Source organism: Acanthopagrus latus, chromosome 13 (assembly GCF_904848185.1).
Source record: "Acanthopagrus latus isolate v.2019 chromosome 13, fAcaLat1.1, whole genome shotgun sequence".
In the NCBI taxonomy this organism is placed as follows: Eukaryota; Metazoa; Chordata; class Actinopteri; order Spariformes; family Sparidae; genus Acanthopagrus; species Acanthopagrus latus.
In genome coordinates, this window is record NC_051051.1 from 54,307 (window position 1) to 81,685 (window position 27,379).

Below are 27,379 nucleotides of genomic sequence, written 5' to 3' on the forward strand. Positions count from 1 at the left end.
AAATGCTGAAATGTTTCTTCATTGTGTCTTCTAACATGTTGCTGTGTTATCCTAAATACATTGTTTTGTAAAATTTGGTGTTTTTTGAATGTTATGTCATCCTAAATGTCGTTGAGTTTACGGAAATGTTCTGTGAAATGTTGCGTTTCCTGAAATATTGTGCTCTTGTTGTGTTTTGACCCTCAGGGCCACTGTAACCATAGACCTGAAATTTGAGCTTTAGATTATATGATATCAACCAAGGTAATTTTGTTTGATAAATGAAGACTGTGAAGTTTGACCCTCAAGAGTTGAACGATCCACGAAAAGCAAGTAGGTAATTGGAACATTGAAATAATATTATTTTGCCAACCTAATATTTAAATTGCCTTTAAATGACCATGGATAATTGGTTTCAGCAGGACACTTAAGGGATTTTTATTTTTTAAATATTATTTCAACACAACATCAAACATTGCATAATGCAACACAGATTTATAGGCTTACTATAAGAAAACAGAAAGCAAATCTTTTAAAATCTACAGAACAATAGCAATTCTGGCAGTCCTGAGATCAATATTCAAGATGTATGCTTGTATTCTATCAGGGAATATTAAATCACTTTTAAGTCACTCATTAGGTTGTTATTGTGTTATGTTATTATTTAGCCAACGTTTTCTAAAACACATTTTCTTGTTCCTTTATTGTGCTCCTGTCTTTTGCACTGAACGGGGACATTTGGACTTCAAAGATCTTGTCAAATGCACTGTAGTCCACACGAAACGCCCCTTTCTCCAAGGAAATGCATGACTCAAATCGGTGGCCCCAGAGGACCTCATCTTCAGTGTAAGATGTCCTTGCCTGGCATGTCATACCTGGAAAACAACAACGCATCAATGAGTCATATAAATGTTACATCAGCAGTATTCACATCAGGAGATATGCACTGTTACACACAGACTGATTGACTTTGTCCACTTTTAATCAAATTAATTTCAAATAGGACCTCCATCCATCCATCATCTGTACACATTATATGTACGCCGCTTAATCCTCTGCAGGGTCGCGGGGGGGCTGGAGCCTATCCCAGCTGACTTAGGGCGAAGGCAGGGGACACCCTGGACAGGTCGCCAGTCTATCGCAGCAAATAGGACCTTTTCCCTGTATATCTGGCTTTCCATCCACATCTCACATAACCATCTTTTGATATTCTGTTGCTGTGACAAATAAATTTCCCCATCTGCGGGACATTAAAGAATTTCTGATTCTGATTCCCACGTCCCTGATTGTGCAGAAAAAGTAGGTAATGTGATATAATTAACATCGCAAGATTAGCTATAACAAATATATATGTTTATGATTAGTTAGCTACGCCTGCCATAGTTTTCATATTTTTTGGTCTTGTGACTCAAGTCATTTGGTCCAAGTCAAGGCAAGTCAAGTCCCTACCCTTCACAAATATTCTGCAGTCTTACCTGCAGGTTTCAATCTTTCTAAAGAGCAAAGACAAGCTATCAGTACCTGTCTAAGAATTATATTATTGGCCAATTGATGTAACCTGTTAACCCAAGTAACAGTAACTGCATTAAAACTGAGAATCAATATAAAAGATAAATGTACATTAACAAAACAAATTTAAGCATATTTATTTTTATTTTCTTAAAAAAAGTGGAGTCTTTTATTTTCTCAAGTCAGATCAAGTTATAAGTCATCTAAACAATGACTTGAGTCGACTGAAGTCCAAGTCCCAGTGACTCCAGTCTAAATCCCCAGTGTGCACCGAAAAATTGGTTGAGGATACAATTTGCACGTTGGTTGTTTTCAGCTTGTCAATTACTCAAACATGCCGAAAAAATATAGCTGTGATTACTTAGAATACACATAACAGTATAGACACTGCAAATGAGAGAATCTCAAATCTCACTGCAACAAAGCTTGATCTGATTTCTGCCTTAAATCAACAACACGTTTCATGTCCAGCTTCCTCAGGGTTACACATTAGCAGTGAGTTTTTGATAAATCCTGAACTCAACATTTAGCACCCTGTCTGAAGGAACAAAGTCTACATTAATTTACTGTCATTTAAATCTCTTACTGTGAGGACTACCTAAGTAAAAAACAGTAATTCAACTGAGGGTCCCAGTGTAGCATACCAGAAATCATCAGTAGCATCGAGACCTGCCATCCTAGTCATGCAAAATAAAGACATGTCAAGGACAGCAGCTGTGTTGTGCTTGTGATCAGAGAGAGTCAGAGTAGCTAGAACAGATCTGTATCCTGAAGATGGAGCACGAGGTGATGGTCTTTCCATCCACCCACACTTCTTACTTGATGCATCACTGGCAACTCTCTGTGTGAGGACCTCAAAATGCATCTTTGAAGCTGCTTTACTACAGGCATGACCTCTTTTTGAGGACTGCACAAAACTTGAAAATAGATGTACAAACCTGATGCTTCCACGATGCCCTCCAGGATGACAATGATCTCAAAGGTCTCCCTCCTCAGACGCTCGGACCCCACCTCCCAAAAGGGGCTGCTGTCATTGATGACATGGGTAATGGTCTGGGGTTCCACCAGGAGCAGCCTGTCTCCTCCAGTGTCGTAGCCCAGATTGATTTCTGATTGCTCCAGTGGGATGAACTCGCCCTCCTTAGTCTGCCTGGACTTGATCAGCTTGGCCCGGATTTTGGCGTCAACCATGTGGCTCTCTCTCAGGTCACCAATGCGGAAGAGCATACACAGCTTCTTGTCACGCTCACAAATGACACAGTGCTTGCTGAAGATTAGAGTCTGGGCCCTCTGCTGTGGCCGGGAGATTTTAACAAACATGCAGCCTACCATTAGAGCGTCGATAATGGAGCCAAGGATGGACTGGACCATCAGTAGAATTGTTCCCTCAGGGCAGTTAGCTGTCACCATCCTGGAGCCATACCCAATGGTTCTCTGGCTCTCTAATGACAGCAGGAGGGCTGAAAGAAAGCTGTCTACATTTTGAAAGCATGCTTTCCATTGTGGATCATCAATGTGTGCAATGTCGTCACGCAACCAGGCACCAAAGAAGTAGAATCCACCAAAGACCACCCATGTGAGAATGTAGCACATAGTGAAGACAAGAAGGAACCAGCGATATCTGAGGTCCACTAATGTGGTGAAGATATCTGAGAGAAACCGACTCTTGTCTGCAATAGGTCCGAGATTGACCCTGCACTTGCCATCCTTGGTAACATAACGCTGGCGCTGATTGCTTGCAGTGACATGCAGCAAGTCCTCATCACCTAACAGCTTACAGCGCTTCTTGTGACTCTTTGCAACATGCAGCTTCTCTATTGCAGAGACGGGAACGTTACTGCTGCCAGTGGAGCCTCTCGATTGCCACCTGGTGCTGAAACGTTTGAGGTGTCTGCTGCGACGCGAACGCTGAGGCTTTGGGTTCTCTTCCACTGGTTCCAGAGGTGCTACTTGGATCGTTTGCTGCTTGGGGGGTTCTTGCTTAACCAAAGTCAGAGTCAGAGAGGACTCGCTCCAGGGACCGTGGGTCCGGGAGGGAGAGGCCTCCTGAGTGTTTCGTAGTGGTGAAGTGTGGTGCAAACTGTTGATGAAAGAGGTTCCTTCTGCGTTCATTGTGGAACCATTAATTGGTTTAGTTGTAACCTGAAATGAGGGAACATTTTGTAGGGAATGCAAAAGTGTGCAAACCATCAAATAAATAACTAGTAGATCATAACTGATTCCTACTGAAGGCTGTCTAATTCTAACGATCATATCACATCATCATCAACATATTTTTGAATGTATGGGGACTTTAACGTAGAGAGCTGTACCTTGAAAGGGTAATGGACTGACTCCGGCTGTGGTCGGGGCAGGTATGCCAGCAGATGTTTAGCGGTAAGAGTCTGCGTTGGGGGAATGGAGTTCCTGCGAGGCTCGATCCTTACGGGGGACCTGATGTGACTGCTGCATGGAATGTTTGGTAGTGTCTCTCTGCTGCACATCACAGTGGAGATCATTGCTGATGACCTCAAGATGTTGATTAACCTTCCAGCCTGACTTCTGTTTGGGCAAAAGAACTAAATCGAATCAATAATTTTAGCTTTCAACAGCAGCTACTGAGTCACATGGCAACCAAATCTCTTTTGTTTTGCCAAATCTCTTTGTTTTGTTGCTTGGGTTTGTAGAATTGGAGAAAATACAGTAAGGATCATTAAGAAAGTGGTGACGGCACTGAACTTCTTATTTACATTCTGCTGCCTTCAAAGAGAAAATCCCTGAGATACGTCTGTAGATCAGCCCAAGCTGTGATGTTGAGTGATGATGTTCCCAGAGCAAATATTACTTTACTTCCTTATTAGTACAGCATGAGGTTTCATTGGTCTGAAGTGGGCTGATCAGTGTCTCGGTCACTGCCACAGTTTATTTCCCATGTAAGGATTATCACTAATCCTCAAAATTAATCAGAGAAAGACCAAGGAACATGATGGATTTTAGAAGATTACTGACTGTATTTGCCAGAAAGCTTAAAGAAAGTATTGTCCAGATGTGGCCAAATGAATTGTGAATTCACCTTTCTCTGGTGAAAATATTAAAACAGTGTGGTGTTAACTGTATCACAACACCAGGAGGAGTCAGCTGGGTAGTTTTTTCTGCTGCTTAAAAAGTTTGTTATTAAAAGAGACTACTTGTTGCATTGATTTTTTTAGTTGTTGTATTATCTGACACACAGAAGATGAAATGTGCCTGTACATTAACAAGTGGCAAAAAATATAATGCATAAACACAAACATGTGTCATGTACCATCATTAAAAAATAGAAATGTTACAGATAGATGTGATACAAGATACCTCAAAAAAAGATTTATCATAAACTAATTGAATGATTTTGCTTTAGCTGACTTTTTAGTATGCACTGGTGAAAATCCTCTCCAGCTGCAGAAACCTTCAGTTGTGTAAGTGACTTATTGAAAATCTAAATTACAAATAGTTGCCAATTACTATTTGTAAATCAGAAATGCCAAGCACTCCCAGATTTCTGCTTTTCAAGTGTGACGATCCGCTGCTTATTCTTGCATTTTTTTCATTTTGTTTTGGACTGTTGGTCACACAGAACAAAATACATCTACAGACATCATTACATTTTATTCCCTACCAAATGATTAATCAGTTTATTGAGAAACTAATCTGCAGATTAATCTAATGGCTTATATTTAGCTGTAATCTTATAATTATTGGTAAATTACAAACTAAATAATATGACAACTGTGGTAAAATGTCATAAAACATGGAAATGTGACATTAGAGAGCTGTTTTCCTGATTTATATTCTTAGCTGATGCTTGAAAACACTGAAACTGCAATAGTATTCAAATAATTGTAATTAATCCCACATTTACAAAAGTAAAATAACTTTTTTCTGATTTCCTCCACTGATTATAGCTCATATATCTCAAAATGAAGAGAAAATAATCACATACCTCTGTCAAGCATAACTCAAGATGAAAACAGCTGCTGCTAGGAACACCACTTGCTGGTTGAAGTTTGATCAGATGGAGGAGGAGACTGCAAGGAGCTGCTCCATGACCGCCCAGCTGTTTGTCTCCTCCCCCCTCTGAGCAAATTCTGACATCACTTAACTCAAAGTATTGCAGGTGGCTGTGATAACTTTATGGTCAAAGAACCTCCTATGTGCCATCACATCAGGTCGGCTTATCAAAGTGACATTTGCACAGCAATCTTCATGAACAACAAGCTTATTAACTGTGATTGCCTTTGGATCCATCGCTGGTCAATCATCTGTACTCATCTTGAAGAATCAGTCAATAAACCAGAAAGGCCTTTATTTGCATTCAAATAAACACGCCCAAGCTCTTACACCAAGCATTTCTTTCAGTGCCCCTTTAAAGAAATATTATAACATTTTGGAAAAGCAGTAATTTATTTATACATACAGTATGAAACTTGGCCCGGAGTGGGCCAGCTTAGCTTTGAATAAAGACCAGAAACAGCTCCTCTAAAGCTCATAAACTGACATGTTTTCTCTTGTTATTTAGTCAAAAACAAAGTACAAAACAAGTACAAAAACATAAGTGCAAAACTAAGTTATTTGTTACCTGTGGAAGTCACAAGTTACTCCTCTCATTTTGAAGAAATCAATCACAAGTATTTCTTTCTGTATTTTCAGTATTTTCTTTTCAAAGATGTAGATATTCTTGCTTGGGTTGGTTAAGAAGAACAATAACACTCTCTTGCAAACATGTTCAACTTAGCGTTGCATAGACTGGAAACATAGGGAAACCATAAGCATGTTTCTATCCAGAATCTCCAAATGCTCACATTACATGTCATAATTGAATTTGTCTGTAATGTCCATTTTAACGCATACATTGGTAAGATTATAAGCTTTTGCAATTTCTACAATACAACCCCCCAACACACACATTACTGGGAAAATTGATTAAACTATGTTCATTAAAAAGACTAGAAATTATTCTGAATGGCTGGAAACTTTTGGTAATTTGGACAGGCAATAAATACAATACAGAAGAGTTCAGTTTCATGCCTTGTACAAGAGAAGTTGGTCCAGGGATTCTTGTTAGAACTAAATGATTTGTGAAAGGCAGTTAGGTTCAAACAAACAAACTGTCTCCTGAAATGACATAAGAACAGAAAAGCTGAGACCTCTGAAACAAACTACAGATGAAGTTTGATTAACAATGTGCAGCCAAGTTAACCATGGGAGCAACATCACATGTCAGCAGATGGCGAGCCACTGGTTACACAACCCCAGTTGGCTTTGTAGTGGTAAACCCACAAGCTATACTGATAGCTGATGTAAAGAAGCATTCATGTAATCTTCTGTAGGACTAATTGAAGTCTGAGAAGGAACTTATCCCACAGATTGATTACAACCAGCTTAGACCGTCAATGACAGTGCCTCCATCAGACTGGGCGAACAATTCTCTGGCAAACTGTTCTGCCTACATACAATTAAATGTATATATTAAATGAAACAGATAAAGGAAATTAATAAAAGGCATGAAAAAGTGCAATAAGTTTCTATTTGATTTTAGACAGAGCTACAGCTCTCCTGTCTGTGTTCTGAAACAAGGCTCGGATCAGATTCTTCACCTCTGAACTGCAGAACTCCACCGCCAGTGGACCTTTACCGTCAGCCCACCTGTGAAGAGGAGTCACAGATAGATCAACCAATCAAAAACACTGATGGAACAAAAAATATGATGTAACCAGACATTTTATTTTATAAAAGGAAAAGTCATTATTTAATTGTAAATATACCCTAACCCAGACCAAACAGACGGGAACTATTGGACATAACTTCTTTAATTCTGATAAATCTTATCAAAAAACTGTCTAGCCAACTTAAATGTTTTAATTTGTACAGTTTATTTAAAAACTATCCTAACCTTAACTATAAAGCAGAACAATTGTAGAAAACAATACATTATCTAGATTCTTCAGTATGTTATCATTCATTCTACTGTAGGTACATTTTGGGAAATGGGAAAGCAAAAGGCAGAATGAATATGATAAAACATTTCATAACTTAAAGCCTCAACAGGAGAATTAATTGACATAATTCATCATCAATTTAATATTTTCATCCTCATTGTCAAGTTTCCTTCTTACCTGTCGACTATCTCCTGTAGGTTGGCCCGCAGCACAATAACCAGCTCCTTGAAGGTGCTCCACTTCTTCACATAGAGAGGGACTTCCTCCTGGTATTTCTTGTTCTTGTTTTTTTCAGCCAGAGGAATGAAGACCAGTGGACCCTCCTCGATGATGGTTTGGCACAGAGTGTGAAGGTGCTCCCCATCCTCAGAGGAAATGTCCTGTAGATAGATAAGTGATAAAAACAAATATATCAATGAAAAATCTTTAATGGTCATCAATAAAGATAACGAACTATGTGTATACAGCAGATCATTATCAAGATGATATGACTTTTCTGTGATTTGTGTTTGGGCAAATTTGGGCATTTTATCAACCTACGACTGCATCAAAGATAAAACAACGATGGAATTAGTTCCTCTGAATTTGTCTTCTTTGCCATTAATCTTCATGTACATGAACCCTCCTTTTTTTCTTGTTTTTTTAACCTAATCGTTATTGCCAACAAGTATTCATCTGTTTTTGGAAGTCCTGCTTTTATTTTGAGAATGTACTACATACTACACAGCCAGCTGGACCTCACAATTTAAGTCCAAAACCTGTTTATATCCTGGTTTTTCAACAACTGCTTACTTGCATTTATGAGGCAAGTTCCATGTCTAAGTAAAAGGGTCATGAATTAAGAAAAAAGACAAACCTCAAGCATCATTATTTTGGCAATGACTTCTGTAATAGCTGTGTTGAGGAGGCTGCCCATGGCTTTACAATAGATGCTGACTGGTAGGACATCTTGCCAAACTGTGCCCAACTGCTTCAACTGATGGATGACCTGCAATCAAGCAAACAGATGATCACTCAGTTGATCACAAATGACTGGATGACAAGCTGAATCATATCATCACAACAACTTTGCATTTCATTTTTGTGCCGTATTTTCTCACCTGTCTGACTGCCTTGCTGGCTGCAATGTAGTTGTCTTCATCGTCCAGGTTGCAGAAGTTGTGAGCGGTGGAAAGTCTCTCCAACAGTTCAGCTCTCTGGACGTTCATCTGCGTTAAGAAGCACCGGGCACCTGGAGGAAAATCACAAAAGGGTGCTCAGCACACTCCAATGCAATCTGATTGGATTTTATTAAGTTACATGTAGAAGTGGAAATATTGGCCCACAGAAAGACCAGAAAGGTCATCAAAATAAATGCTGACTTGTTTCAATAACATCACATCAGCAGTTTTGGGAATTAATCTCTGCACCACATTTCATGTCAATGTCGATGACAGTTGTAGAACTGTTAATTTACCCAGCTTCTTGAATCCGGGCACCATGTCAACAAATGTTGCAGTGCCCTCGCTGTGAGGCTCTGGCAGGTGAGCTCTGAAATGGTGACCCAGGGTGAGCAGGTGGTGGGCCAGGTACATGCAGTTGTTGTGTTGGATGGCAGCCAGGTGAGGGAACTTGAGCAAGTTTTCCCTGGATGGAGTAGCAGAAAAACAAGAGACAACCATTGACACCTTCATGGGAAATGTGTTGGTGTGATCTGCTATGTGTCATTAATATATGACAGAAGCATTCTTACTTGTGGTACGTTGGTACAACATCGTAGAACAGCTGGAAGATGTTTCGAACAGTGTAGAAGAGTTGTAATGCACTGAAAGGGACAGCAAATTGCAATTTATTCACAATACAATACTTATCGTGCATCAGTATATATACTACAGAATGCAGTGTCAATTGTGTTTTATTATTCTTATTATCATTATTAACAACAACAACAACAACAATAATAATAATAATAATAATAATTTTTTATGGCTTTATTGATAGGAAAGCTTCAGAAATGACAAGAAACAGGGTGAGTAAGCAGCAAGGGGCCCCAGGAGGTGAATCAAACCCAAGGCTGCTGCAGCGAGGACAAAGTGTCTGTACATGGGATGCCCGCTCTACCAAATGAGTTAATCTGAAGTTTCATGTGCACATAGAGTTTAGAGTACAGCTGCAACCAACAGTCCTTTTATTGATAAGTCAAAATTAACTGGTAACTATTTTGGTAAATCATTAATAGTTTCAGTCATTTTTCACATCTATAGTCAGGATATAGTCTCAGGATTTACTACTTTTCTTTGTCATTAGTGATAGTAAATGAAGAGTCTTTTTTGGACTCTGGTTTTGGATTGTAGTGTTGGACAAAAGAAATCTTAAGACGTCAGGCTGGGCTCTGGGAGACTGTGATGGACGTTTTTCAGAATGTTGTGACAAAAATAAATAAATAAATCAATAATGGAAAAACAATGTTAGTTGCAGCATATTTAGGAGTCCAAAGGTTAGGGTCAACAGAGTAGAGCAACAGTAGCTCAGTTAGGTGATTGTGCACTGAAACGTACCAATATGTGGAGCTTCCAACAGCTTCAAACAGCGTGTTGAGTGCCAGCTCCATCAGCTGCTGCACTGACTCACTGATGCGACACGCCGGCAGACATAGACTCCATGCTGATAGCTGCTTTGAGTTTTCAATTGTCATCTCCTCATTTGTGGTCTCTTGCTTCACTTTCACCTCTGGACCTGGAGCGGGCAGCTTGGGAAGACGCAGCTTGTAGTCTGGTGTGATCTAAGAGAGGAAGATCAGAAAAAACAAAAGGAAGCACTTAAATAATCATATTTTCACAGGTTTTCTTGCAGCGTTTGATTACTGTAACCTGAGACTTCACGAATGAAGACACTCACACATACTTTAACTGTGTTGTGCATCTTGGAGGTCATGAGTTTGCGGGCTGCCACGATGACATCCTTGCACTTCTTGCTGGCAAAGTGACAGTTGACATCTCTGGCATATTTGAGCAGGTCTGTGGAATCGCCCTGCAGAAACTCCAACTCCTTCAAAGACTTCTCAAACTCCTCGGTTTCTTTGATAACCTTGAACACAAATGTATATTGAATAAAAATGTAATTCCCTAACTCTCAACAGACAGTAACATGGCAAAGACAAAAACAATATCATCACACTGCACAAACTGCTGTTAGGCTCTTACAGTGTTATATTTTTCCAACTGGCTGCTGTTGCTGGGAATGGAGTACAGCAGACACTCATGGATGATGCATTGGGAAATGTCCTCCCAAATCAGCTCTCCCAAAATGGCAGACAGCTTTTTATCCCCAATGGACACGTCTGAAAAATTCCAGAGGATGTGACTTGCCTTTCTCAAACTCATTGTGCAGCAGCCTTAAAACACGACTTATCATTTCTGTATGAGCCCGGCCGTACTGTACCTAGCAGGTGTGCATGTAGTGTCTTGAGCACCAGGAGCAGTTTGCTGTAGACCTGTGAGGGAGCTGATCTCTCTTTGTCGCTTTCTTCCAAGCAATGTAATGCCAGGACGATTCCCTCATCCTGCTGGTCAGTCACGCTCACTGACAGTGAGGGGTACATCACTAACGGCTTCAACATGTTCTTCAAGAGCACCTGACCTAGATGATGATGATAGAAACCAGGAGAGAACAGGTTCTGAGTTACGGTTCAATGAGTTGCCTGTTGCAGACTTTGAATAGGATGATGAGATTTTCAGTCACTCAACTTAAACAGTGACGGTGAAATTATTGTTGGAGTACTAGTTAGAGCAAAGACTGAGGTGCCAATAGTGTATAAGTGCCTAACCCGTGTCGCACACTGTCTGACGTCACATCATCGATACCTCTCAAGTCCCACTCACACATATAATTTATATAAATAAATTAACGTGATTTTTAGGAGATAGGCCAGCACTTACCACAAATAAGAGAAATACCTCATATTTGGATAGTGGTTCGAACATGTAAAACCTCCTCAGATGACGTTTATTACTTTTTAATGGCCTTAATTTTTGCTAATTTAATTTACTACCTTTTACTACATTTACAACCCTGCGGACACCCTGAATAAACTGCAGTGGAGGATTGTCAAAGAAGATGCTTTCCATTACAGTTTTTAAACTAGAAAACATCCTGCTCAGCGCATGTTGGTCACAGCTCTCTAAAAAAAAACAAAACAAAGTGGTGCTAATTTCATATTAACTGGAATTAAGTGACAGCTTTTTACAATAAGTAGTGTTTCTTGCTCTTACTGAAGAGTTTGATCTTGTGCTGAAGGTCTCCCTGGATGGCCAGAGCTTGCAGGACAGAACACAGCAGAGCAGGAGGTTTTGGTTCACCGTCCTTACTGCTAGCATGGCTCATATTCAACTCCACCTTCAGGAAGGACTTTGGGCCTGCAGGCTCTAGTGATGAACATACGGTCACTAGCAATGCCTCACAAAAGCAAGATTTTGTCATGTGCCTTATTTGACAAAACATTTTTTTTAATCACAAGGTTCAAACACCATATCAAACAATACCAACAAAACATTGCATTTGAGAGGATGATCCGGAGAATAATTACATTTGTGTTTTATGATGAGTCATGGCTCTTACAATTGTAAGCAATGTTTGGTGGTTAATCATTTCAGCATTACTATTGTCCATACATTTACCTATGATAAAACTAATTTAGACCCTCAAACACCTCTGACTGTTTATCAAAGGTCTATCAGACAGCAGCCATGCACAGGATTTGTGCACAATGCTTAAGTCAGTAAATCCAATCAATTCAGTGCCTGCTTTAAATAATAATAATAATAATAATAATAATAATAATAATAATAATAATAATAATAATAATAATAATAAAACACAAATGGCTAGAATAATTCAGAAAGCTGTACTAGTGCCATATCTGAAACTTATAAAAAATAACAGTTTTCTGAAGTCTTACCCTTTGAGGAAGGTAATTTCCAGATGACAAGGCGCTTCCATTCATCTCCCAGGTGGTAGATTAAATTTTCTCTCTGCACTGTCAACTCAGAACTGAGAGCACTGAGCAGCGGGAGCTGGGAAGTCTTCCAGCCCTTCAGGGAAATCACACTGGCCCTTGCCTGGGGGAAAATCGAAAGTACCCATCAATCAATACGTGGTGGGGATAGTGGCCTTTTTTCTGACATTATTAACATTAGGCAATTAGCTAAAGCCACTTTGCACATAAACAAAAAAAGGGCAGACATAACTTCTGCCTTTTGGAAATAACTCACAGCACATGGCACTGACTAACAGTGATTTGATGTTTGTAAGATGAGATGTTATATTTTGTGTCACTGAATGTGTTGCAGGAGTAGTTCTTGTCTTAAGAAGTTTACCAAATGTTATGTGTCATGATGTCATTTTTTTCTAGCTCAGTGTAGAGGCAAAGTTGTGTGGACTCTTACCCGTTCCAGCTGATTGGCTGCTTCGACAAAATTCTTGTCCTGTGTAGATTTGTTGGATTCCTCCATTGCATTGTGAAACTGAGCCACAAAGAAGATACAGCAACAAGTATGTAAATAATATGTAAATAATGGATGCCCAAAACATCACTTTTTCTCTGCCAATCCATTTCTGAGAGCTAGACTTTTATTTAATATATGGCAACACAAACCTATTCCATTTCTTTTTGAGAAAAAAAATTAAGGTAGAGCTTTTGTTAGCCAAATTGAATTTTAAAAAATCATGTTTTTCCTAAGTGAACTTAGATCCTTTTATTTGAAGGTATAGAACAGCTTATATTCCATATACAATATGTTCATAATCTGGGCATTGGAGCCTTATGGAAACTCTGACACTAGTGACAACATACTACATCACATTTTAATAAAAAAAAATGCCATGTATTGTGTGATGACCTCCTTTAGATGTCCAAGGATTTGTATGATGACAGTGTTTCTCTCCAGCTGCTGCTTCAGCTTTGCATACTCAGTCACAGCCACATGTAGATTCTGCTGCACCTGTGTATCCACAGACCAACAGTTAAAACCTGCGCACTGATCTAACTTTGCCCAACTGTTCTGCTCTTCCTAGGAGCAGTTTCACACGTACCTCATTTTCAATGTGGTTTTTGAGGACATCCATTTCTTTAGAGACCTCATCAACTCGTACCATCAGGTCCTCTGCTCCTTGAAGACCAGGTAGGAAGTCTGAATACTTCTTGTTCATCATTTCACATACTTCTTCCTATTAAAAAAATATGTAAGAAGACAACAGAGTTACTCTTTTGTAATGTGGTATAACTGAAGTCATGATCCAGATAGCCTAACGTCATCAGTCGTAGTTACACTGAACACAATGGAGCCAGGAAGTCAGCTGTCACCACTTTGCACCACATATGGCTAGCTAACGCTAACAGTCTTGCGAACGAAAATGCATTTAATTAAATAAATGAGAGTAGCTTGAAAGTCCGATGTAAACTAATGCTGTAGCAGTTACAGTTAACCTGAAACAAAGTGTTATTCCAGGGATCCCTACTTAAGTCTAGCTATTCATATTCAGTGTTAGCGCTAATGGCTAATGCTAATTGAAACTTTAGTAAGCGGAGCTAATGTTACGCTAGCTAGCGGATTACCTTTGTATCTTCCACCTTGCGTGACATTTTGCTGATTTTACCGGACAGGTCCTCTTTCTCCAGTTTGCCAGAGCTGGCGAGTACTTCTGTCACAAACGACGCCATACTGTACAATAATGGTAACAACCGAGGATCGAGACCCGCCACCTGGATTACAGTTTATATTATGGAGACGGCAGCACCCGCCCAGCCCTCTGATTGGCTGGTACTCGTGGCCTCAGTTGTTCGGATTGGTGAGGTTGAGGCACATCCAAGATGACGTGGATCATCCGCGCCGTTAATGATGGATGGTTTCAGACAGCAGCGACTAAGTTTAGAGCAGTTTCAGCAAATGTTGACATGGAATATATATTTATTGGTACCTCGATTACACGCATGTTCAAAATATGCAATAGCATGTTTTCTGACTGCAGTGGTGGAAAGTATGCAGCGTATGATTTAGTATTTAGTGCTGTACTTAAGTACATTATCGGGGTACTTATTGTACTTCAGTATTTCCATTTTCTTAAACTGCCACAACATTCAGAGGCATTTATTGTACTTCATACGTCTATTTGAGGACTTACTTTGCATTGACATAATAATAATAGACCTACAAATATATAATCAGCAAATAAATTCTGATCCCACAGCCTACCCTCTACAAGAGGAGTTGGACACAGACTTTATGAGCACTACTAAAGAGCACAGTTTAACGACATCATGTCCAGTTGCCAGATTTAGAAGGTACTTTCCTGCAGGCTGTAAGTTCAGGGGCAGGAGATCCAACGTCGCCTTCTCCCTCAACATGCATTTTTTTTTTTTTTTTTTTTTCCTAATGTCCCTAAAAAGTAATTTGCCCATCTGAACTGATTACACAAAAAGTGAAGACAACAGGTCTTATTGAGCAGGACTTGTGCTCTTTGTGTCCACAAATGATGAATAGTTTGGCATCACTTCAAGGTCAGGATGTGTCTCCTCCTGTCAGCAGTCGTGATGCGGCTGACCATTCCTAAGAAAATGGCTGATGTCTCAGCAGAGTCAAACAGTGTCCTCAGGAGGGCTCCTGCACTCCACTGCACCACCTGAGTCTCCTCAGCTGGCACAGTGTAATCATTATTCTAACTTGAGTAATTGGTAATTCATTCAACACTGTTCAAAACAGTGCTTTTGTTACAATCAGTGAAGTCTTCATATAGTAACAGCGCAGACACCTTGTGCAGGCATTGCAGCAGATGTGGTCAGAAATGGACTCGTTCCTGCCTGTACCCAAAGGCTGAGCACAGGCACACATTCAACGTTATGTCTATTTAAAGTGCTCGGCCATCACGAATGACCAACCGCACTATGTAAAAAAAGCCTCCATGTGGAGCACTCTTAGTGTCAGTGTCTCAAACAGGCCTAAGTATAAGCAGGCCTAAGTAATCAATATTTCACTAAATAATCAAATGAAATGGGCTATTCTACATAATAAATACTTTTAGTAGTACAAGTACTTTTTGTACCTTGGGTATAGTTCAATGCTACTCAGGACATAGTATTTCTACATTGTAGTGTATTCTATACATACTGATTTACAGTATCTATGTAGTAATAATTTTCTTTTGCTTCCATGGTCTGTCATGTCATGAGCCACTGTTGAAATTAATGGGCACTGTATCAATAGAGAGATAGTGCTCACTAAATTGGAGTAAAGTGCAGACATATAAACACAGAAAAGGTTTTGGTACAGACTTTTAATGCAATTTGGTTTTAAGCAATTGCGGTTTATGAAAATAGTAATTCAAAGGAGAGTTTTGAGGTGTGAAGTTCATCTGCCTGGATGATACATGAAAAGGAAATTGTGTATGCATTTTTAACTTACAATGCTATTTAGGCAAATTATATCTGCACCCATATTTATGTTTTATTTCAAATGTAAATGTAATACTAACACACATGCAAATATAAAAAAAGTTTAAGGGTTGCTCATGAAACGGAATATTTGATCATCATTTACAATATATTGTCATATTAACATAACCTGAATCCTTTAATTGTAAGATCAAATGAAGCGTGTAACTTTACATCTCATTATTTAAAAAAACATTCTATTCTTTAATAAACACTATTAACATAAACCTCGATTTCTTTAAATTATTTAAAAAAGAGATTTCAAACATTCAGTTGCAACTCATGTTTATTCAGGAAACAAATCATACCTCCACAACACACCTTATTTTTGACCTGCCATCTCTGGGTTTTTGATACAACAGTAAAAAAGAAATAACATAAAAAAACAATTAACAAAGGTCGTCAAACTAACATAAATACAACAAAACACCACTTGTGTCTGCCTCATCAGAGTCTGCCACACCACTGCTAAATAAAAATCGCCATCTCCTTCCCCTCCTCGCTCCCTTCCTCGCTCCCTCTCTCCCCAACGGTGGGACAGTGACTAAAGAAAAGCTTCCCTCACTTCACCAAAACCCCCTGCCTCGTCAAAAAACAGCAGAGACGTTAAAAAAAGCTCTTACGACCTCCAGCACTATCAGATCCAGAGTGTTTAACTGAATTGGACCCACAGTTATTCTTAGGCTGATGATTTATTGGTCTGGATTGCGTTCGAGGACTGCGCTTGAACCTCTTGTCCTCAGAGTGAGAGCTCAGTTTGTCAGCAATGAAAAAGTAAAGCCAAAAGTGAAGTACTGTTATCTGAAAGCAGGTTGTTGTTACTTATTCATTTCATTGCATCTGTTTTTATGTTTTTTTAATCTTTGCCCTCAATTGTAAAGCTAGTTAAGATTGAGCTACAAGGGGCAGTTTAATCGTGTTTCTTTATGTTTTTTTCCTCCTTCTCAAGATGACTTCGGGATGACAGGAGCAGGCAATAAGCTAGAAGCAAATGCAAAGGACGGATTCTTACGATGTTCATTTCTTAAAGAGCTATGATTGAGTGCAGAAAATAAAAAACTGACATGAACCTTTTTGGGGACAAAGAATAGTACAAAATCTTTTCTAAAGCAGGTGTTTCTATATTTAGCTTTTACACCAATAATTATGCAGTCAATACATCATGGGGATGATATTTATCAAGCTCCTCAGGGGGGAGGCTCAGAAGATTGTGGATCACGTCACCCATGTTAGTGTGGCCCATGCAGCCCCACATCCGACGGGGCTCCCGTCTCTGAGATTTGATAAATACATTTTACTTGGTTGAGTGTACCCAAACAGGCTGCAACAACATCATTCACAAAGCTACATTACATTTACCGTACATATAATGCCACCTAGAGCTAACCAATGGTACTGCATGATATTACATGGCTAATGTGGGATCTAGTGTTATAAAGCAGGCTACTGAAAACGGGGTGACGTTGAAAGCCGAACAGGATGAAAGAACCATAGCGTCATTCTGAGCAAAGCCGTATCTCTTTTCCTTTAGGAGTGTAGTTTGTTTTATTTCTTTATTTCTTGAATGTGGTGATAATTCCCTTAACCAAAACACCAGGTGAACACCTTTTCACTGTATTTGTGGTGTATTATAGACTGAGAAGAAGTGAGGCTAAGACGGCTAATGTGAATAGTGGTCTGGGTTAGGGTTAGGGTGACTTTTTCTTTTGTAGGAGAGGAAAAGGGATACAGTTCTCATCTGAGCAAGGTAGCACTGTGACAGGTAAGGCATGAGGATTCAGTGTTTTGCTCTTTTAACTTTTAACTAATTATGGTCCTATGCATCTCCCCCTCCCTCCCTCCCTCCCTCCCTCTAACCCTCCCCCCTCAATCCTGCACTCTGGCTGCTCTCCTTTCGTGGATGCGTCCTCCCACGGTTTAACTGAGGGATGTGATGTTGGAACGGCCACCGGGGGGCACTACAATACGGCGGCCAGCAGGCCTGATTGGGATGTCATCTGGGGTGGGGGGACCTGCAGAGAGAGAAAGGTGGGGTGAGTTACAAGATAAAAGTGAACATGAAGAAGAAAGGGAAAAGCTTTTTGAATTTGAATTAAAAGAGAGCAATTTTAAAAGACTGTATTCATGTTAAAAACCCAACCGATATATCAGTTGGTCAATATTAGTGGGTAATAAGTATCCATCTATATGTTGTCCAATAGGCACTGATGTAATATCGTACTTTTAAAAGATTATTTTGCCAAAAAATATGCTTGGGGGAATTCATGATAATGGAATCACTTAACTTTCTCTGCACTGCTCAATCGTGCTCCTCCACTCTTTGTTTATTTGTCTTACACAGAGCTGATCATTACACCTCATGACTTTACACATATATCCTTTTATGTGTTCTGGATAAGTAGGATGTTGCTTCTTCTGCAACAATTAAATCAAGAGGACTGTAGACTTGTGTGATGATCTGTGGGGAATAGGTTTTCACACTTCCCCAGCCTGATATGGAGACAAAAGGAGTAAGAAAAAGACCCGGTACACCAAAGCAGACCGTACCAGCCAAATTAAAGCACTGGTTCAACTGTAAAATGCCCTGCCTCGGTTTGAGTGTTTGATAACCACATTTTAGGGATCATTTAAAAATGTGTGAATATCAGCCATTATATTGAATTTGGAATGTTTTATATTATCTTATATTATATTTGCATTGGCACCAAATATCAAGCATCAGTCTGGCTCTATTAAAAATGTCCTCAGCTATAATGGTATTATCTAAAATGTATGTTAAAATATCCAAATAGCACAATAAAAAGGATCCATCTTAACAGACCTGTAGACTACAGGCTCCTTTCACTCTCCTCTTGCTCTCCTCTTGAACTAGCGTAATTTGCCAATCTTTTCAAACATACTCCCATCAGAATAGCTTTTATGCTGTCATAGCACTAAAATCCTTGTGTGCACACACATTATTACTTTCCAGGCACTAGAGGTTTTTCAAGACACATCATTATTGATTGTGATTTATAGCATGTGCCACTGAGATGACAGGGGAGGGCACATTTTGCTGCCAAAATGTTAACAAAAGCAGCTACAGTTTGACATAAACCATCTCAAAAGGATGAGCCAGGGCTGCAACACATTATCACTGCATATATAAATGGAAAGTAAGATGATGTCAGAGTATGATGCACTGTTTCTAAGCAAACAATCCTTCGCATCTCCTTCCAGATGAGTAAATTAACTCTGCAGGTGGTGACCGTGGAAAAACTAAAATAGATAAGAGAGTGACTCACACGAGAATACTCACATTCTTAAACACACGCACAGCTATTACAAAGCCTGGGAAACAAGGAGTAGCCTCACTCCCTCTAAAATCATGTTCTCAAATATGGAAATTCTTTCCATCCGAGGTCAGCTTCTTTTTTCATCGATGAGGTATCGCACATAAGCTGCGCTTGTAAAGATAAGTTGTTCACTTTTCTGAGTTAACCACTGTTAAAAAATACAACATGCATTCACAGAAACAGCCAACACCATTCTGACTTAGACAGGGTAGCTATTCCTTATATAAGGTCACACACCGTCACATTTAGTCTGTCAGGGTAGGGCAGAATGACTAGTAGCTACAGTAACAGCTACAGTTGCTCTGTTTGATTATAAAACAGTGGAAACACTGACTGATCTGGTTCATTATTTTACCACCTGACAAAATCTGTCTCTCACACTGGTTGTCTAAATCCGAGATAATCCAATGCAGACCTTACATAGGGGCAAAATCAGGCTGTCACTCAGCAGCTCAGCATAATGGAACAGATGTTAAATGTGAATACAGGGTGTTGTGATGCAAAGCGAATTTTAAGCAGGTCTGACGGTGATGTAAAGCAGTGTGAATTTTCCCTATACAATGTACACTTGAACTGTTAGAGATTTTTTAAGGCGAGCCTTGTTTTAGGTGGTTTATTTCGCCTTCTCTCTGGACTCTGTTCACTGCGGTACAAAGCTGAGCATCTGGGCTGGAGCGGCTCTCTACTTCTCCAAACTGCGCTGATTGGTGATTGCGGTAGGAAACAGATCGACTATAGATATGTACTTTATATGACCCCCCTTCAAACAAAAACTAACTATCCCTTTAATGTACTGCTGATACAAACTGAACATTTCCGACTGCTGTGCCAGCATTCAATGGTGAAACACAAGCTGACTTCTATTTTGAAGTAGGCTGGTCACATGCTATGCACCTAGTGCTTACCACTATCGTTCATCAAAAATGTATCTACAGGGCAAAATCATTTTTTGCATTAGTTGGCAGTGGATCAATTTCAAATATGTCAGGGAGTAATTTTATCTATGTCTATGTAGCGTAAAGAGCTGTTTGATGAGGAGCTGCAGGTGACAGGCTGCATACCTCCAAAATCCAAAACGATGTCAAATAGGCCATTTTGCTTTTCTTTGCTACAATAAATCATCTTCCATCATTTTGTCAGTCAACTGTCCGTAGTCTTCTGACATTTTAGTGAAACATGACTCTTTACATCTGATTTAAAAGAAAAGCAAAACCACAGTGGACGCAATGGCCAAATAAAGAAATATGTGCATGCCCAAGTCTAAATCCCACGGCTTTAGCTTTTAATGGTTTTTATTATGCCTCATTCTAGGCCCCCTCAGCAGCACTAGTTTCTGCATCCATGTATAAAAACACATGCAGGAAAGCAGGATTAGAGAAAGCACAATTTGCTCAGTCAAATGTGCACAGTACAGTAATACACCAAAGGCCTTCACCAATGTCTTTAACTCTGATTCATCGACAAAAACATAACAAGAAATACAGATTTTTATGGTTTTAATATGGGGTAATGTTTATGTCAGACCACACAAGAGCAAACAGACAACTTTAACTGATGTAACAAAGTTTAACTTAATGCCATTAAATGTGTGGTTTACTAAAACTCAACTGAGCAAAGTCAGCCAGCTTAATGACATGCATAAGCAGATAGAATATCACATAGACTGTGTGTAAACCCTTTTATGAAGGAGTGTGATATACTGCAGATAAATGATTGCGCTCATCTTTAATACTTGATACTTGATACTCTTCACAGACTTGATGCTCAACAACATGGGCTGTGAATGCATCATTCATGAAGCAACAACATGCTCAAAATCACCTGACTGCTGTCCTTTACAGCATCAAGTGTTGAGATTAAAGGGCAGGGGCGTGTAGATTGACTGATGCACATGCACAATACTTTGATGTTTCTACATACAGGCCGAAAACAGATGAAACGAAGGACTGCATGATAGAGGGGTGGGGGTTGTAATAAGAAGCTGAGCTCACCGCAGGGTGCAGGGTTACCTGCTAGACTAAATCCAGATTGGTGCAGGTTTCTGACGGGCTGTTTGGTTGGAGAGGTACGTGCCGAGGCCGAGGGGGTACCGCCACGGGACATAGAGAATTCAGACACCGGACCATCGTACATTCCCCTGGGAACTGCCCTCAGGACAGCCAGCTACAGGACCAAGAAGCAGAAGTCAGGATGGAGACGAGGTGGTGGAGAGAGAAATAAATGTAACCAGCTCCACACCTGTTTAGCATTATACAGTTGTTTGTGCAACTGGTGGTGTTTGAATTACATATGCATTTTCCTGCCAAGAACCAGTTCCAGATTTATACAATGAGAGACACACAAACAGAAGTAAGATTGGAGCAGAAATCATCTAATGTTTGTATGTTTTCAAAGCAAGTTGAAACTTTATGTTAGTAGTAAAGAAGCCATTGTCTGTCTGTCTGTGTGTGTCTGTCAGTGGCGTGACTCAGTGGAATCTTGGAAGAGTTAGAAAGAGACATCTGTGAATGAAGAAAGCATAACAGCGACTGCTACCAAGATAAACAGCGCACTGTTACAACAGCTCCATTTTCTCATCACCAGCCAGCTGCAAATTAGGAAATGGTTGGACAATGAGATTTTTGGCCCACAAATAGGACGGCAAGAGAGCAGACAGCAGGGTCTGCTACAAGTTCACATTCTCGTAAATCAAAAGCTTAAATGTGCTCATCTCTTTATAGATTGGACCCTAACCCTAACCCTTCTTTCTTAGCAGTCTTCCATTAGGTTCCCTTTATTTATTTTTCTCGAGGTTATAGCTGCTGTGTCTGGCAGCAATCGATTCAATCTATTCAAATGGTTCTGAAGATAAAGATTTGTATATTTTACAACAAACATCACCATTATTTTGATTTAATACTTAAATGTTGAGTATGTAGGGGTTTGAATGATCTATTTGTAGAAATAATACCATATACTATCTTTTATATTGTATTTCTACAGAGGGAGCACTAATTATGCACTAAACAAGGACCTCATTTGAAATATTATATGTGTAGCTATAGATTTTATACTGTAATTACATTCAGATTTTTAGTCTTCTGTTGACATTTGAGTCTGTAAAGGTCTTTCCAGATAAAGTATAAACCACCCTGAGTAGCTTTTAGAATCAGATCAGCCTTGTGAGACTACAGTAAATTGTCAATTTGGGTATCTTTGGGAACCCCTTTGCTGTGTTTATGAGGTCTCTCTGGAAAGTTATCCAAATCCAAACCTGCTGCATCCTTTTTTAAAAACCAAGATGACGAAGCCTCGACCACCCTCACTGCATGGAGTGCCCTGTGGCTGAACCTTGGAGGCTGATGTCAGACTGACTGTATCTCCCCCACATCCCACTTCAGTGCCTCCACCCTCCTTTCTCTCCCCACTGCAGCTTCGATTTCAGCCCAGACTCCCACACCTCCCGGATACAAACTTGACCACTACCCTCCACCCTACATTATTCTTAATAAATGTGTGTCACTGGGTGAATAAGTGACAAATCATGTTTCTGCCATTGTGCCATTCATATTTCCTTTTGTATTAGGAAGGTGTTTTACATCAGGGTTAGGGTTAGGGTGTTCCTGGATGGATTGTCTGCATCTATTCAGCAGTTCAACTTCATTCTGTAGTAAAAATTTGCAAGGGTAGCATGAAACCATACAATAATCAGTACCAGTAACTAAACTAAATGTGACATACTGTTTAAAGATAAGACATCTGCCTAAACACAATAACTCTTGTGTAACCCTGTATTTACCTGCTTCCTAGCTTTAACACGCTTGTAGGCAAAGTCTGGGAAGGCAGAGCAGGGAATGAAGCGTCCCACACCGGAGGTCACATGAAGGTTTCCATCTTCCAGAATGATCTTCCCCTGGCAGATCACCACAAGCGGGGCTCCACGCAGCTCCATGCCCTCAAACACGTTGTACTCAGCAGTCTGAAACACAAACATAAAATGATTGGATACTTCAGAAAATTAAGCAGTTCATCCTGACTCATAGAGGACATTTGTATCAAATTTGAAGAAAGTCAACCCACAAACAAATTGGATCTGGCCACAGTTGTTGCTGGTGCGGAAGCATACAAACATCCTGCTGTGGAAGAAGTAATCAGATCCTTTATCTTAAGTAAAAGTACTAATATCACACTGTAAAGATAACCCATTCCGAGTAATACTCCTGCATTCAAAACTTTACTTACTTAAGTATGCAAGCATTGTCAGCTGAATCTACTTAAAGTTACGAGTCCTGCAGTAAAATGTTCCATGTCCGTGTTTCACTATTCATGTGATGTCTTTGTCTAATTCATATTACTGCTGCATTATATTCTGTTGGGTCGTTTCATCAACAGCAACACATCATAGTCTATAAGATCATTGTGTGTTTGGATCGTGGCTGTCGTGTGAGTACCACATACGTATAAAAAGTCGACTTTTCCAGTAAAACAGCGCATTTTCAGGATATCTAAATAGTTTATCTGGTTAAGAAGTATGTTCTCAACTCATAACGGAATACTTGATCCTTCAGTTTATCACAAAGGAAGGAAACTGTAGACTGAAAAGTCGGGAGTTACTAAAGCGGTCAGGCAAATGTAGTGCAGTAAAAAGTACCTCATATTTCTGCCTAAGTACAGTTCTGGGTTACACTGCACCACAGAAAACATTATATCATGTCAAGCCCTCAATAGAGCCTCCTGCCAAACAAGCCTAACATTTTAAACCCATCTCACAACTATATATATATACACATATATGTATGTATATATATGTTTGTAAGGTGGATAAAATGAACAGAACAAGGAACAAAAGGGAGCAAATCCAGTGTACAAATGATGAGCAGAGGTTCAAACTAATATCTCCAATGACAGTACAAATTGACAGAGTGGCATTTTCAATTCATTTGTCATGGGGCTTTTGATTTGGAAAATTGAATCAAATCATATTCGCTCAATCAAACTGAATTCTGAGGGAAGACAAAAACATAAATTAACCCCCTCTGTAGAGATGTAGAAGGAGAGGAAGAACAACAGGGGGAGCTGTAGGAGAATGGATGAAGGGAAAAGGAGCAAAGGCACTCCTCCACACTCTCCTTCCCTTTATCATTCATCACCTTGTTTCTTACACTTGTCTGTCTGGCATGTGCAAACAGCTGCCATCATACAGCTGCTGTCTTTCTCTTCCTCTCACTCTCTTCACGTTATCTCTCCAGCTGTTCACTCCTTCATTCATTTACTCCTCTTTCTATATCTGTCTTTCACCCCTTCACTCATTCTTGCTTGATTTATGTTATCCCTCACATTTTTTCAACCTTTTGCCCTCTTCATCCTCCTCCAGTTCCCCTTGTGCCAACTTTTCTTTTCTCTCCATGTTTGTGATCTGTGATGGTCCCCTCCCCTCATTCCATTGTTGCTGATTTCCACTGCACACGGCCCTGTTTTCTGCTGCCGTCCAAATTCAGGCCAGAACAGGACATAACTAAGACCTACTGCATGCCAAACATGATGTCATCACTAAGCTGAGTGTGTCTCACGAGTGTGTGTGTTGCTGCCTGTTTTTGTCTATGTGCATCTGAGTGTTTTTACGTTGACAACAACAAGCAATCCAGACCAGATGTGGGCTCACCGATAACAAGCTAAGACGCTGCACAGTCTAAGTCATATTTACTCTACTGGGGACGGCATTCCTCAACAAAGTGTGCTGGTAAACAGGGGCGCTGCTGTTTGGCTTGCCGTCAGACTGTCCATTAAGGTAGATTTATTGGAAAGTGGGAGCTTCCGTGCGCAAAACTTCTGCTCTCTTCTGTTTTATTTTATCTGGAAGGACGATCGGCAGGAAATGAAAGGGTGACATCATTATGTAAGAACCCGCGGATCCTCGGTGGATGTACTCCACATTTGGAGAAGGCGTATTATTAGTCCAGGTCTCTCTTTCTCTTTCCATTCCTCCATTTAGAGACAGAGTCATGTTATTACTCTCCCGCTAAACTGCTGCAAGTAGGCAAATTCTACTAAAATCTACCAACTGTTTTCACTTTTTAATACACAAATACATATGGTCCAAAACTGAAAAGCCAAAAGCAAGTATGTACTGTGTTATACTGTTAAGATGCAAAATTGTACAGAAGGCTACAGGGGCAACTGAAAAATATATTCAAGTGATACATTCTGTAATCTAAATGTTTATCTCTCTTGTGTTAATGACATGAAAAAGGTTCACATGCCTCTCGGGGCTTCTGTAGAAGGATCCAAAGTTCCTTTGACTGGCTGACTTTCTGCACAATTAGTCACTTGTTATGTGCTAATAAACCAAAAATGTACAATCCTACTGGCTGTTGGAGCCTAGATTGCACAAACACGGCTTGTTCCAAGTTCACTGCTAAAAGAAAAGTGTACAGTGAAAATCGGCAATTCAAAGAAGAATGGACTGAGACATTGGCATTCATTCTCCCTCCAACCAGCACAAGACCCATGTGCTTAATATGCCAGGAGACTATAGCTGTGATAAAGATTTCCAATTTGAAACGGCATTATGAGATTGAAGCATAGGGATTTTGAAGAGCCATTTCCTCAAAATTCAGAGGTGAGAACAACAAAAATAAATGCACTGAGATCGTCATATCAAGCTGCAAGCAGGATTCTTGTCACATCTATGACACAACAACAAAAAGCAAGAGAATGCTAACTTAAAGTGGCGTGGATTTTGGGTAAGCACAAGAAGCCATTCTCAGATGCAGAAATAATATAATATGTTGTTGCAGGTTAACTCTGAGACACCTTTTACATATTCTGGGTTGAATTAAAGAGGCAAAAGGTTTGGGAATTTGTCCAGTGGATTGCCTCAGCTGTCTACAGAAGAACAGGCTGCAATGGTTGCAAGGTAATTCTTGAAGGTATCTGAGCCTGTCAAAGTACGTCCACAAAATATGCTTGTTTTTGCCATTCACATGTTTAGATAGTCATTCTATGAGTCAGACAACACAGTATTGGAAGCATCCTTAAGGAGCTAAACATGGTAGCTGATGGTCTAACGCTGCATGAATTGTTTTTTGTGTTGTGTTAAAGCGTGCTTTTGGTGTTTCAAAGACTTGAGGGTTAGCCTTTAAATTGCAGCCGGGTCAAAAAATGTTTTCTGAATTTTAATATATAACAATTGTGTTGTCTTCAGGCTGTGACCCATGATCAGTGCCTTAAATCGCTAGGCCCCAAATTGCAAAATAATCTGGATAAAAGAAGTGGACCACAAAGCAATTGGTGACCATATTACTCTTTTCTATTTTGATTCAGAATGAATGTTGAAACGTTTCCCAAGAAATCAAATGTATTCTGACTGAAGCTGTTTTTCTTACAAGCAACATATACAGATGTTCCAAATCTCTGCGGTTTATAAAAGAATTTGAAGAATTAGTATCTTGTGTTGCATAATTCTTTTGAACCCACAATGGTCGTCCAATCATGAAAACATTCTGAGTAAGTCATTCAAGTGAAAATGATACAGAGGAGGGAAATATCTCTTGATTATACAGCACATAGAGTCTCTGTAATTGGACCAAACAGGACATTTTGGAAAATGTTTGCATCACTGACAGAATGTTGTGGCTGAATCATCCATATCTGGGGGTTTTTGGATTTAGTGTGGCTCAACTTTACATTGAAGGCTGGTCATGTGGCGGGTGCAGTGCAAGTCGTATTAGTGGCGGACATCCACTGAGACTTCATTTCCGCTCAGAGGAACTGAGAGCTCTCTGGAAGCTGCTCAAAAATGTGTTCTCTCTCTCAATCTCTCTCTCTCTGTCTGTCTCTCTCTTTATCTTACTGTCTCTTGCACATGCACACACACAGAGTTAGACACTTACCTCATATTCTGCTGTACTCTCTGTAAAAATCAGGCCATTTAATGTCATCTTTAAATTTCTCTATCTCTCTTTTTCAAAGCAGCTCTTATATTAAGCCAATCATATTTCTGCACAACAGAATAGATGGATTGGTGTAACAACAATGGCATTATCAAACCAAGTAAGATTAAAGGTGTAAAAAAAAATAGTTTCAGTTGTTTTAAGCTGAATTGTTTCTTAAAATGTCCACCTTAGCTGATCAGTAGAGTGAAAGAAATAGTGAAAGTT

General features: G+C 39.7%; 2 protein-coding genes and 1 pseudogene across 5 annotated transcripts in view; all 3 read right to left on the minus strand.

Annotated features, from left to right (window-relative positions):
- Positions 1–254: 254 nt before the first annotated feature.
- LOC119031364 lies at positions 255–3,064 on the minus strand (annotated as a pseudogene).
- Positions 3,065–5,776: 2,712 nt separating this feature from the next.
- Positions 5,777–14,225, minus strand: zw10 (zw10 kinetochore protein). 2 transcript variants are annotated; one of them, XM_037120348.1, is made up of 16 exons: positions 14,035–14,225; positions 13,512–13,646; positions 13,319–13,420; positions 12,866–12,943; positions 12,379–12,538; positions 11,693–11,845; positions 10,863–11,060; positions 10,625–10,761; positions 10,320–10,508; positions 9,980–10,203; positions 9,175–9,246; positions 8,899–9,068; positions 8,543–8,673; positions 8,299–8,430; positions 7,620–7,822; positions 5,777–7,149 (listed from the first exon to the last, which is right to left on the minus strand). In XM_037120348.1, the coding sequence occupies exons 1-16, from the start codon at positions 14,137–14,139 to the stop codon at positions 7,029–7,031; spliced, it is 2,310 nt and encodes a 769-aa protein (XP_036976243.1). In that variant the 5' UTR covers positions 14,140–14,225; the 3' UTR covers positions 5,777–7,028. The 2 variants fall into 2 exon arrangements, with proteins under 2 accessions (XP_036976243.1, XP_036976244.1); XM_037120349.1 differs by having other exon boundaries at positions 10,326–10,508; positions 14,035–14,224.
- A 1,949-nt stretch (positions 14,226–16,174) lies between these two features.
- dpysl3 (dihydropyrimidinase like 3) overlaps positions 16,175–27,379 on the minus strand; it is a 47,020-nt gene continuing 35,815 nt past the window's right edge. For 2 of the 3 annotated variants that reach the window (XM_037119725.1, XM_037119727.1), the window contains exons 12-14: positions 23,020–23,199; positions 21,233–21,404; positions 16,175–17,918 (exon numbers count right to left, since the gene is read on the minus strand). In XM_037119725.1, the coding sequence (XP_036975620.1) occupies positions 17,824–17,918; positions 21,233–21,404; positions 23,020–23,199 (447 nt within the window). In that variant the 3' untranslated portion in view covers positions 16,175–17,823. The remainder of the gene's footprint in view (positions 17,919–21,232; positions 21,405–23,019; positions 23,200–27,379) is intronic. The other variant, XM_037119726.1, reaches the window with a different exon arrangement.